Raw genomic sequence first — 13,440 nt, 5'->3', positions numbered from 1 at the left:
TTGTCCTACAATATACAGTAACAAAACTGAATGAACTATACAAATTAAAACAAATTACAGCTACACAACAAGATGGATGAATCTTAAAAACAAGTGTTGAATGAAAGAAGCTAAACACGCCCAAGAATATACTTTGATTCCATTTACAAAAGTTCAAAATCAGGGAAAACAAAGTAACTACTTACTTAGGGATGTTGACACAGACAGTAAAACTATAAAGAAAAGCAAAGGAATGACTACTTCAAATCACTAGACAACGGTTACCACCAAGGTCCTGGGGGCAGGGCAGGAGATATGACCCAGGAGGGGCTCACAAGGGACTCCTGAGCTGTGGATTCGAAAATGACCTCTTCTCTAACCTGGACAGTGGTGACATGGGTGCTCATGCTCACCTTCATATTCTTTAAATTATACATCTATGTATCACGAACAATTCTCTGTATATATCTCAAATTCCAAAATAAGAAATTTCAAATTATAACAGCATTACAATCATGAAAATAGATGATTTCTATGCTCTCTGGGAGGCAAGGAAAGACTATTTCCCTCACTTGCCAAAAAGGACACTGAAGCTTGGAGAGACATTAAGTGTTGAAACCAGATCTAGAACCCAAGGTCAGGGTTTTGCCACTAAGATCTTCATTACCCATATTTTGCCTGCACAGAGGAGATGCAGAGGAAACGGTGAACTTGGTAAAAAGCTCCCCCATCTTAAAAAATACTCCAAATAAGGCTCTTTAAGGCTTCTGGCAGGGACATTTTATTTTTTGGTTAAAGCCACATTAATAAAAATGCCATAAAAACAAACATGTAAACAAGGTATCAGAACTTTGGTTCATTGAAATATCTCACATCTAAAGCATCTGAGGTACAAAGGCACCTGGCTAGGTGCTAGACAGCCTGACACTGCTGCAGCCGCTCGGACCCTACCCTTGCGGCCAGAGATGGCTCAGGCTGACCAGAGAGGCTGGGACCCAGGTCACCCAGGACCCTCCCAAGTCTGCTCTCTCTGCCTGACAAACATTCACTCTTCCAAAGACCCGCCTGAGGGGCTGGAAGATACAAAGGTGTCTGTCACGTTGAACTTGAAGACAACAAGGGATGTGGGGCCAGGAAGAGGAAGGGCAGAAAAGGATGTCAGTCAACTTCTGTTGATCCACATGGCCTCAAGAACTCCTGTCCTCGTTCATGGAACCACTTATTGGAGACTGCAAACAGACAGAAAGTATGTTACAATCCTGTTCATTAATTCAGCAGCCAAAATTAATGACTTCTTCATGATGAAGTTGCACTGGGCCCTGGGAATCAGACACAGATAAGACAGTTGCAGGCCTCAAGTTGCTCATGAGCTGGTGCGGAAGACATACATATAAACAGGTAATTGTACAAAAATATGCCAGTGACACAAGATACATGTGTATAGGGTGCCATGGAAACAGAGCTAAAGGGCATCTAACCACATGGGGGAATAGGAGACCCTAGGGCTGGGACATGAAGCTGAATAGCAGTTATCCAGAGAGGAAGATGGACAGACCATGATGGTTCTTATACCGAGGGAGTCCAGGAAGTAGAAACAGGTTGAAAAAGACATCAAGGCATGAACCACCCTGGAGTGTGTCAAGTACACCAAGCAGCTTGATGTGATGGGTAGGAACTGAGAGGGAGGGGATGAGGAAGCCTGTCAAACTGCGGAGAGCCTGGACGTTAACTTCAGGAGCTATGGCCTGCAGATCCAATTTGTGTGCTGTGGGTAGCAGAGTGGCAGAGCTGATGCTAGCACTGTCTCTCACCTAAAGCTGTGTCTCAAATGCACATGAACCATGATTTTCTTGCTTAAAAATAGACTCATAATGATAAAACAAATTTATTCTAATGAACTACTGTAGTAGAGCTTTTAAAATATAATCTAACTTAAAGTAATACATGTACTTAATTGAAAAAGTCAAATTGTCTACAAAGCTTATAACGATAAACAGCAATCTCCTACCTACCCCTTCCCACTGCAAATCCCCACTTCCAGAGGACCTTCAACTCCTTTAGTTTTTCTTCTGATATTCAACGACCTATTTCTAAATAACATGCTTATAGTGCTATTTCCTGACTTTTGATTTTGGAATTCTTTTATACTACTTCTAAAACATATTTTTCCCTATCTTTCCAATAGAGTTAAATCACAAGTTTTAGTTAAATTAATATTCAGTGCTTACAGTATTATGTCACATACATGTTGCTCACACCTAAACCACCTAGTAGAGTATACTGACATTTCTTATACAACTTTTTCTTTTCCCCTAGGTCAGCAATTGTCTCACTTTCTTTTTCATTTGCTTAACATTCTGTGAACCTATCAGAAACCTATCCCCAAAACTCTCCAGGGAGGCTATAAACTCATCTTTTTGCAATCACTTCCAGTCACATTCTGATTCAAGCCTCTCCGTGGCTTGCCACAGCTGCTTCCAGAACAAAGCTCAAGCTTCAGCCTCCGTGGTTTGGTCCTAACCTCGAGCCTCATCTCTTGGCCCCTGTGCCACAGGCCTTCCCTCATCCAAGTGACAAAGGCAGCTAGTCCTCACACTGTGATGCTGGTTTTAGCCTGTGCCTTGTTTCATATGGGCCTTGCTTGCCTGGGACACTCTTTCCCCTCTCTGATTCCAGTTCCCCCACTGCTCCCTCAGAACCCCTGCCAGAGTCCCGTCCTCTGGGGAGCCATCCTGGACCTACAATGCTTGTGCAGCTATTCTTCCTTGGGGCTGTCTCTCTCTGGGCATCTCTGAGAGTGTTGCCAACCAGCTGTCTTGGCACATACCAGCTGAGTGGACAGCTACATGGCTGGATGGGACTACTAGTTAAAAGGAAAAAAAGAAAAAACAAAAATACCTCAAAAAAGAAGACAGCCTTAGCTTTGTGAAAATTTGGCAGCAGTTGTCTCCCAGCTCAGAGTCTAAGGCTGGCCACGAAAGCCAACACGTTAAGCCACACCTTAAGCCACTCACCCCACTTGCAGCCCACAAGCACGGGGCAGGCAGCATGTCTCGTTCGGTAGTCACCTTCCCCACTCCGCAGTAGGTTGTACCAGAATACAGCTGTGCCCTGGGAAAAAGAGATGACCTATAAGACGACATCCTTAGACTGGGCTTGAGAATCTGACCCTAAGCACCACAGAGCCCTCCCTGAGCAGAGATACCCTCACTTTCCATGTACAGGACTTTTCTATGGACAGGGCTCTGGGACTCTAGTGATAGAGAAGTTCCCCAGAAAGCACCTACCCTTCATGGTGGGGCAGATATTTGGAAACTCACCTGCCTCTTAAGGGACTTCCCTCCCCATCCCATCTCCCCATATGGAAGCTGAGGCCACAAAGTCAGTTCAGGTAGGAAGGGACTAAGGCCCCTCACAGTGACAGTCAAGCAGGTCAGGGAATGGGACTGGGGAACATGGACAAGGTCTGAGCCTTGCTTCAACCTCTGACCCACAAGAACCAGAACTTACCTTCTTTGGCCAAATTGCAGCCCCCAGATCAGGAAAGACAGTGGCACCACCAGCTTCTACATCACTCATCTGGGAATACAAGGCATAGAGTTTGGCCCTTTTACTCAAGGCCCTCAGAGCAACTGAGCCAAAAAGAACATGACAAGATATGCAGACCACTCTCCTCTGAGCATGAACAGCACTGCTTGGAGGCTCTGCTGTACGGCCAGCCCTTGAGCTAAGAAAGGCTCTTCTCAGGCCCTGCCCCTCCCTAAACTCTGCTTAATTTGTGTGGCTCATCAGGACAGTCTCCATGACGGGTGCTCAAGAGCTGTAGGCCTGCAGAAGACCCACATCCTGGCTGCCCTCACATAGGAACAATCTTGAGTCTGTAGTCAGTAAATGCCTGATCAACCCCTACCCGTGTATTCCCATTCAGCCTGGGCCCTGCCTAAGCCACTGTGCACCGTGAGCTGCCCTGACTGGGAGCTCCCTGCTGCTTCCAATAGCATCTGTGGCCCCCACTGTGGGCTCTGTTTCTCTGATTCTAGTCACTTTTTGTTCTAGTCAGACGTTCACTTTTCCAGAACAGCCACCTTCCCTAGGGCTAGTTGGGTGGGCAGGTAGGGTAGTGTCTCTCCAGAAACCCTGCTTTCTCCCACAGTGAGACCTCAAACTAAATGGAACATAAGTTCCATGGTAGTGAGGCTGCACTCATGCCCACAGAGTGGGCATGCCTCAATCCATGCCCAAAGCACCACTTCCCCTCTCATCTGGCTCTTTTACTTCAAGTTTTTTGCCTATAATGTAATAAAATTGGAGCTAAAAAATATTTCCACAGGACACATACCAGACAGACTGAAGGCACTCAACAGACATAGGATAAATGAATAAGATAAAAACCCCTAATGGCTTCCCACAGCCCTGGGGATCAAATTCAGGCTCTTTTCTAGAACCCAATGGCCCTGTCAGTGTCACCTCTAGCCACTCTCGACTCATGCACTGACTCTGAGCCACACTAGCCTTTTTCTATTTTTCCAATATCCCAAACTCCTTCCCTGTTCCAGGTCTCTGCACATTCTCTCCTTTGCCAGAAACCATGTTCCACCAATAATTTCCACTCAACCTTCAAGTCTCAACTAACAAGCTACTTCCCAAGGGAGGCCTTTTCTGAACCCCAACCCTGAGCTTCAAAGCACTTGCCACCATGGTAACTAAATAATTACTTCTCCTGTGTTTAAAGTCTCTCATATTAGATCATAAGCCCCACAAGAGAGATCACACATGTCCTGCTCACCAGCATGTTCATGGCAGTCCCTAACACATAATGACCACACAATAAAAACTTAAATGAGGGGCCGGCCCCGCGGCCAAGTGGTTAAGTTTGGCATGCTCCACTCTGGTGGCCTGGGTTCGTGGGTTCAGATCCCAGGTGCAGACCTACACCACTCATCAGCCATGCTGTGGTGGTGACCCACATATAAAATAGAGGAAGACTGGCACAGATGTTAGCTCAGGGCTAATGTTCCTCACCAAAAAATAAGTAAATGAGACACCAAAGGGAAAAACAGACAACGGCTTCTATCTCTGTTACTTGACAGCTTCTATGCCTCTTTAGAGCTGGCTCTCTCAGCAGAGGGGACAGGAAACTATTCCTTGTGTGAGCTGTAAACTCAACAGCCTGTGGCTGGAACACAGGCAGCAAGTGAGAGGCAGGCCACCGAGCTCTGGGGAAACAAAGGCAGCTTTCATCTAAGAGCATCTCAAGGCTACCTCCTCACTCTGCTGCCAAGGAGGGAACCCTCCAGGGAATCATCCCAAAAGTCCACAGTAACAGTGGGCCCATCAAAAAGGAGCCAGGGATGTGAAAGTCATGGGAGTGGTAAGGAGCACACAAACGTGAGCAAAAGCCAACTCTCTACTTCAGCCAAGAAGGGTGCAGAGGGCCAGAAGGGCCCAGCCACTGAGAAACAGGTGGTACTATCACCCTGACAGGAGTGCATATAAAACAGCACTCTGGACCCAGGCTCCCCTTAAGGCCCATATGATGCACAAATCATACTCACGTAGTTTAAGAATGTGGCCACACGATTCCCCGTCCCTAAACGCTTGAAAGCATCTTGCTCATGTTTCTATAAAATTAAGTGAGAGTGAACAGGTGGGCCTGGACCCGATACTTACATAGTTAAGAAACGTTGCTACCCTATTCCCCTCCGTTTTGAGGCCGCTGTCAAAAGGTCGCTGCAACAAACAACAACTTTCACCCAAGTTTGCAACTGCCTTTACCCACCACCCACAGGACTGGGACCAAAAGGTTTAGAAGAAGGTAATAAGTGCATGTTCCACACGTCAGCCTGGACCATGGGGCAAAGACTGCAAAGGAAACCCTGGCTGGGGCACAAGGGAAGGAGGGCAGGAACAGCTTTCACAAAGACCTAGTGAGGTCCTTTGCTTTAGAGTTGGGGCAAAGAATAACAGGGTTGGGGCAGGAGGAACACTCCCCACATCAAAGGGGAAACAGCCAGGTTGCACTGGGCTCCACAGGCCCCATGGTTCCAAATTTGGGCTTCTCCAGTAACAAAGAGTTGGCCCTGATGAGGCAGGGGGCCTGATGTGCAGGCTGAAGTGCTTCTACAAGCTCTAGCCTTCTCAAACCACCTGGAGGAGGGCCCTTTGAAAACATCCATGATTCAGGCCTTACCCTAGAGAAGTCAAAGTGTGGCTCATATTGTCCTCCCATTCCATAATTAGCAACCTGGTGGGAAATAACAATGTTGGACCTTGTCAGCAGCATGAACAGTCTTGAAGCAGCCCATCTTCTCAGAGATACCATCTCCCCAGGACAACCAGAACAACCTGAACACCCAAGAACAGCTTCTCCAAGGTGGAGGGTAACAATGCCCTGCCACCACAGGCAGAGCACATGCTGCAAGCATGTCGACAGCTGTGTCCAAGGGTAAGGTTGTAGCACAAACATGGTTTCCCAAACAGAAGAAGATGGGCAACGTGCAGATGATCGCCACTGTGAAGAAGCTCGAGTCCTTCAGAGACGCACAGAAGGCAGCAGAGGGAGCCCTTCTTGAGGCAGGCCCTGGCCTGGGCCCTGTTTGTTTGGGAGATAATGAAATGGCAGTCCAGAGGAAAGCCAACAACAAACTCAAGATTGGGGTTTTTTTGTTTTGTTTTGTTTTTTAATGCTAGTCTGGGAGTTACTCAGTGCCTGGCACAGCTCCTGTCACCTTCGCCACCCTGCCCCAGGAGCTGTCCCTGGTCAGGCTGAGTGGGGCAAACATATCCCACCCCATCTCTCAGTGGTCAGCTGAATGGAGTACTTCTGCATCCAAGGGAAGCAGAAGGACACAAGTGGCTGGCTGCAGGGAAGCCAAGAACCGCTGTTCTCCCTCAGCACCCCCAGCAGGAGCCTCAGCTTCAGCAACTACCAGGCATCATTAATTGGACTAGAAACTGTAAATGCCTTTGTGAACAGTTTATCAGCACAATGTAAGTCCTAAAACACAATGACTATTTTAGCTTCAGTAGATAGAATGAGAGACAAGGTTCAAGATGAAGTGCAAAATCTGATATGGAAGCTGATGGATCAAGTGGTACCACCAATGTCCATCTGGAAACACTTGGCTACTGTGTCTTACTGAAAACCTAAAAACCTTTGAGGTTCAGCTATTGGTGCTCAGAAAGTTGGTGTTTTTTGTACATCGTTTTTGGTGATTCCAACAGTCAGCTGAAAGGGGCTGCAAAATTGGTAATAATGAAGACCTATAGACATGAGGGAGAGAAAGTGGATTTTCTCCACTTGCCAAGAGAGGAGATCCTTCTGTTGAAGAAAAACACAATATTTATCAAATGTGATGAAGTGCAGAATTTGGGCAGCATGATTTTCAGTGTCCACAAAAATAAAAATTTTGATATGAAGAATCAGTGGATGAAAATATGCTGTAATTCACTGCTTCAGCCTTCAAGATTCCCACATCAAAAACACCTGGAAATCCTGTCAACAGTGCAAGGAGGCCTGGTCTAGCAGGTGGCCCTAAGGCTGGAGATCCATCTAAGGAAGGAAGTACTAGAGCACTTGAAGAAGTGATATTACAAAATACTTTTTCTTTGGATCCACTCTAGTCAAGAACTTGAAGAAAATTTTAAACGTGACTGTGATTAGAGCCAATGCACTCAGGAAAATTCAATCACTGCTTGTCGCTGGAGCTGCACAGTATGACTGCATTTTCCAACACTCCCATTGCTAGATGGAGTGCTTAAACTTTCAGATCTCAGGTAGTGAAAGATGCCGCATTGCTATAGCTGGCTCATCTTTCAACAGTTTTGGGAATCACATTTGATCATGGTACTGATCCTACTGTACCTACACTATTTAATACTGTCCCAAAATAGTGCAAGTGTCATGGGAACTTCTGGATGTGCAGCAATCAGATTCACCATCTGGACAAACTCCAGGCCCCAGATTTGTACCTTTAATAACAAGCAACTGTACATCAAAACTGATTCCTGTGAGGAGGTATTCATTTGAATCTTCAGATTTGTTGTTACAAAAGTAGAAGGGTCAGTCATTTGAAAGACATGGGTATTTATGATGCTTGAGGTCATAGTGAAGGCAAAAAAAAAAACCGTTAGAAATTACTTTTCTGGTGAGGCTGAGACATCAAGTCAGCAGTGTCTTCAATCTTAGAAAATTCTGGCAGTGTAGCATCTCTTCCTCTAAAAGACAAGCCATCATCCAATTCACAAGAAAGACTCAACTGCCCTTTTTCTTCCAAATGATCTATAGCAAACATATAAACTACAGCCAAAAGAGTGTCAACAGGTAGCGAAAAAGCAGTTCTTTTCCAGAAGCCTGTAACATTCCCATAAGGACCCTGGGGTGAAGGCTATTGCTGGTGCCTGGGCATTTATCAGACTGTAAGCAGTCCATGTGGAATGAACACTTAGAGACAGGTGCCGAAACCCAGGCTTCTGTCTCCCAGACCATGTAGGATCAAAGCTTTCAACACTGCTGGTTGGCAAAGGAAATGCCAAGACAGTTCCTAGAGGAAGAAAGCGAACAAAAATGGTGTCTCAGCCCCCTGGCAGCTGTGGTCTGGGTGTTCCAGAAGAGCCCTTACTATAAGAGCCCCTCCACTGAGAGTTCTGGCATTCAGATCCCTGCCATCAATGAGCAACAATATGATGAGAGGCCAGACAAGATGAAGCCAGACAAGGGTTGTGGCAGAGAAGCCAGTCTAAACAGGAAGCTGCTGTCTCCTGGGGTTGCATGTGAGATAGGGTACAGAGGGTGAAGCCAGGAAGCCAGCTGGGAGAGCAACAGGGGCATAGGTCCTGTCCGCTCTTCTCAGCCCCTTGGTCCAGGGTATGGAATCAGCCAATCAAACAGACTGTATGAGCCAATCAAGCAGACTGTCATCCTTAATCAGGGCCATGAGAGTCCTAACACTGGTTCTGATGCACAGGAAGCTGTGGCAGATATCTTAATAACAACAAAAAACCTGCTCCAGGAAGATATGAATCACAACAATGCCAACAGGGATGCACCTAGTGCATGGAGAGCCTCTACTGCTCTTGAAATGGTGGTGTTCTCACAATAAGAAGGAAGTGAGAAATATGGCAGAAGTCTTCTCTCAATGTGCTTGTTTGCAGAACTTGCTTAAAAATTAGACAACACTAAGTTGAGCTGAACTGAAAAGATTATATGAAATTTCGTAAGACTATTTGTAAGGTAATCAGCATATTTTTAAAAACTCTGGGAGATTTCACACAAATCCATAAAGATGACCTTCAAAATTGATTTTCTGATTACTGACACAGTTATGGGGAAAACAAAAAATAGTGATTTGCTTGGGTATGTCCAGGCAAAAGTTCAGAGACTCTTTTCCAAATGATCTTCAGTTCACTGTTCTCATGAGATCTATGGTTGATCAGATGCAAATGCCAAGCTTAATGGTGAAGGGTGCAATCCTTAAATACATAGAAACTACGGCCAGACAGATCCAAGGGACTCTAGAAAAATGCCAGTGAAACTTCTCTGGCAGTGTCTCAGGTCATCACTTTACAAGAGAATCCAGAAGTTCTAATGTTCAGAAAAGAGCACAGCCAGTGTTGATTTGAACTAAAAAAACCAGATGACACATTATTAGGAGCTTTACCCGAAACTTTCCAGCATGGTGCCGCCATGTGTCTTCATAATCACCTTTCAAAGAAAACCAGGAAGCCAGGGTTCCACAGGAAGTAATTCAAAAAGAACACTCCACCTTCACCAGCTGAAACCCAGGCTTCTGTCTCCCAGACCAGAGGTCGCAGCCTCTCACTTCTACCAATGTATCACAGAACACTTTATCTCCAAGTGCATTTGACTACGTCTCAGACCCATGACCACTGAAGATATTTACAGGTCTCTTGGAGGTATCCCTAGAACAACTCAGGATTTCAGGTTCTGTAATCAAGAAGACATGAATGGGCCTGCCATGCCACCACTGATCCCTAGCGCTGCTAGCATAATACTTGGGCACAGAGAAGATATTCAATCGATATTTGTTGAATGCTAACTGTTAAATGCCGGCAGGCATGCTTAATTCTGGTTTCCCAATGTGAGGTCACTCCATATTCATAGTATTGTGCAGTCATACAGTTTATTGGGCAAGCCTCCCGAGGCCTGGCCCTGGACAGCTTGGGAAACCATCTAGCCAGAAACACTCACTCCCAACCCCAGGCTCCCAGGGCTGACCAGCCATACCTGCAACAATTCTGCAGTCTTTACTGTTAGACCTGTGATGTGCTGCATCCGAAGATTAACTCGAGCCACAACAGGGTCATCATCCTCCTCCAGCCAGGAGCTGGGCCAAAAGAAGAGGGAAAGAAAGGAAGGTGGGGACAGCAGGCTTAGATGAGGTCCTGCACTCTCTCCCCAGAGTCAGGGCCAGCACTAATAGGCAGCACAGGGAGAGTTCTCCAGGTGGGTGAGGTGCCAGCAGGCAGGATTAACCAAGCCATCCTCCCTTGGGTAGGGACTGGGAGGCCCTAGAGTTGGGGCTTGAGCAGCCATCCCACCACTACCACCACCATTTTTGCTAACCTTTTGGAAACCCTGTAGCTGGCAACAGTGAGGACACCTGTCTTGGGATCACGAACAGTGGCTCGTGCAAGCTGGAAGGCAATAAGAGAGGGAAAACTTATCCTTCTTTGCCTTGAGTGTTTTCCTGGAGAGACTGGGACCAGATCTGCAAGCCAGGCCAGTGGGGAAAGAAGCTTTGCAGAAAGTAGCCCTAGCCAAGGCCCCATGATCCTGCAAGCAAGGGCAATAGTCTGAGGCCTCCACATTCCTGCTCACTGTCAGATTATGGCCACTGCCCTGTTCGGTCACTGCCCATCCCTGCTCCCACCCAGATCTGTGCTGTCTACAGAATACCTATGAAGTCTGCTTTGTCCATCCAGCCATCTGCCTGAATAGCCCCCTTTCTCACCAGGCCTATGTACCACCCCTGCCTGAGCAGAATCTGTGCTTGGCTGCTCCCAAAACATTCAGACTGTGCCACCATCTCTGAGCCTCAGCCTCGCATACTCCTCTCAACTTGGTCAAGTTCACCATCCTTCTGAACCTCAGCATCCTCCTCTGCCAAGAAACCTAGCCAAACACTCTCCTGCTGCACCAGCTCACACGGGGCTCCCACTGCTGCAAGGAGCAAACACAGGAGGCAGAGTTTTAATTCCCTTAGGTGCCTCGCAAGAGCAGATAATAGAATGAGGAAAGGACTTGACAAGTTGAAATAAGTGAACGGTCACCTGGAAGTGACCCACCTCCACATACACATTCATACATACACACATACTCCTCACCTACCTCATCTCCCCACAGTCTCCACAGAAAGGTGTAGTGATACTTCCAGGAAGGACCTGCTGCCCATAGCCAGCCCCCAATACTTCAGCTGTGGACTGCCCTAATGACCTCACATTGGTGGGATCATAGACCCAGATACCCCCACTCCAGTTAAGTACCTGCCCGTAATTTCAATAAATACCTAATGAGTGCCTACTAAGTGCCTGGCACTATGCTAGGTGACTGAGATATGGCCCCTGCCTTCACACAACTTAGTCAAGTGGGGAACACAGAAAATTAGCTGGGTAATTGCAGCACAGCACAGTACAAGCTGGGAGTTGGGTAAGCTTAATGTCTGTGGGAGCTCTGTCTATAGGGTCAAGAATGGTTTCCTCAGGAGGGAACCACCAACTGAGACTTGAAGGGTAAGTAGGCGTTAGCCAAGTGGGGGTATATTACAGGAACAGGGAAGAGATGGCAATATAAGAGGCCCAGGGATGAAAATGGGTATGGCACTATGACTGTGGATTAGAATTTAGAGATAAGAGATGAGAATAGGCTGACAAGGCAAGTGGGGGCTGGGCCTGGATGCAACCTTGTGGCCAACGAGAAACAGGGAAGACTCTACGCAGGGAAGGGACATTCACAATCTGAATGTAAGAAGGATTGCTGTGGACACTTCATGAAAAGTTGACTAAGGAGGGGCAAGAGTGAAAACAAGGCGGCCAGTGGGGAGGTCAAGGCAGAGGTTAGGGCAAGAGGTGATGGTGGCCTGGGCAGGGGGTAGCAGAAGGGATGGAGAGGAGGGGATGGACTAGAAGGCTGGTCAGAAGGGGAGACTGACCAACCTGGACACTGTGCTGCTGCAGCATGTTCTGGTAAGATGGCAGTGCACCCAGGACAGAGGGCTTCCCTGAGCTCTACCTACAGTTCCTCCCTGATGACACTTTCAGCCACAGCTAGACCCCATCCGAACGTCTGAGCCTCAGTGATGGCCTGACGCCAAGGAGGTTCTGGGCAGCTGTGCTCTGCTCCAGGGGACAGACAGGGCTATTTTGAAAGCAGGCCAAGAACCCAGAGGCAGATGCCAGGCATTCCCCACAGGCCAAGTTAAGCTCATGGGCCCTACTTCAAAGACAGAATAGCATCTGTCCCTCACAAGCTCTGGAAAGGAGAGGTCAGCTTCTAATAGCCAATATGTTTGGCTCTTCACATGGCTTCTGTTCAAAGACAAGTTTTCCCAACACTCCCCTCACCCACTGCCCCTGCCATGCACATGTGCATCCACACACACACAACACGAACACACATACATGCAGAGAAATGTTTCAGTGCCTTGGTCTGAGGGACAAGTGAGTAATCTCTCAGGAGGTTCTGGCACAACAGTGCCTCTCTCGCGTGGCCATCAGGAAAGCAGTTTTCTTCCCTGGAGGACTTTGGAGATGATCCAGGGAGTTGAAAGGGGAGCTCCTGGACCCCATTCTCCACACACACTAGCCAGACCCTCCCTCAGCCACATCAATGATATCAACTGACTGTGAGCCCTAGATGTTCTAGTACCTCAAGCCAAGGTCGTTCCAAGATGAGGCCCAGGGGCTAGGATAGAGAACTATTTCAGGTCTCTCCACAAGCACTGGGCCTCCTGGTCACTACAAAGCTATTAGAAGCCTAGCAATAGAGGATCCAGCTAAATCCTCCCTCCTAATCACCAGTGATAGGAGGAGGATGGGGATATGACAGCAAGTAGTTCTCTTTGAAAGATGTCAAATGGGAGCAAATCTTTTATGAACTAGAAATAGAAGAATAATTTTATAACATGATGATATATATACAAAACCAGCAACCAACTGCATACTTAGCAGTGAAATACCAGAGGAATTTCTAGGAAATGCAGGAACAAGACAAAGATGCCTACTGTAACAATGTTCTAGAAGTTCTGGGCAGTTCAACAAGGCAGTAAAAACAAATGAACTATAACTATTAGGAAGGAGAAAACAAAATTTTCCTTATCTGCAGGTGATGATACTATCTAGACAACCCAAGAGAATCAGCTAAAAACCAAAAGAGGAATAAGTGCGTTCAACAACTAGCTGTGATCTGCACAAGTTTCAGTTTCCTCATGGCTAAAATGAAGG

At 46.9% G+C, this 13,440-nt stretch overlaps 1 protein-coding gene and 2 pseudogenes across 50 annotated transcripts in view; 2 read left to right on the top strand and 1 right to left on the bottom strand.

The window, feature by feature from the left end:
* P4HA2 (prolyl 4-hydroxylase subunit alpha 2) overlaps positions 1–13,440 on the bottom strand; it is a 62,195-nt gene that overhangs the window by 28,092 nt on the left and 20,663 nt on the right. For 22 of the 50 annotated variants that reach the window (XM_070234404.1, XM_070234374.1, XM_070234396.1 and 19 more), the window contains 7 exons: positions 10,565–10,635; positions 10,226–10,325; positions 6,170–6,223; positions 5,650–5,709; positions 3,490–3,558; positions 2,994–3,090; positions 737–1,208 (listed from right to left, as the gene is read on the bottom strand). In XM_070234404.1, the coding sequence (XP_070090505.1) occupies positions 1,138–1,208; positions 2,994–3,090; positions 3,490–3,558; positions 5,650–5,709; positions 6,170–6,223; positions 10,226–10,325; positions 10,565–10,635 (522 nt within the window). In that variant the 3' untranslated portion in view covers positions 737–1,137. Of the gene's footprint in view, positions 1–736; positions 1,209–2,993; positions 3,091–3,489; positions 3,559–5,534; positions 5,601–5,649; positions 5,710–6,169; positions 6,224–10,225; positions 10,326–10,564; positions 10,636–13,440 lie in introns of those variants that run through there. The other 28 variants (XM_070234386.1, XM_070234373.1, XM_070234380.1 and 25 more) reach the window with 4 other exon arrangements.
* On the top strand, positions 6,792–8,259 carry LOC111767818 (CLIP-associating protein 2-like; annotated as a pseudogene).
* On the top strand, positions 9,185–9,871 carry LOC138917578 (CLIP-associating protein 2-like; annotated as a pseudogene).

This window comes from Equus caballus, chromosome 14, assembly GCF_041296265.1.
Source record: "Equus caballus isolate H_3958 breed thoroughbred chromosome 14, TB-T2T, whole genome shotgun sequence".
In the NCBI taxonomy this organism is placed as follows: Eukaryota; Metazoa; Chordata; class Mammalia; order Perissodactyla; family Equidae; genus Equus; species Equus caballus.
The sequence above is the reverse complement of the archived record's forward strand: the minus strand, read 5'-3'. Positions and strand labels throughout refer to the sequence as shown.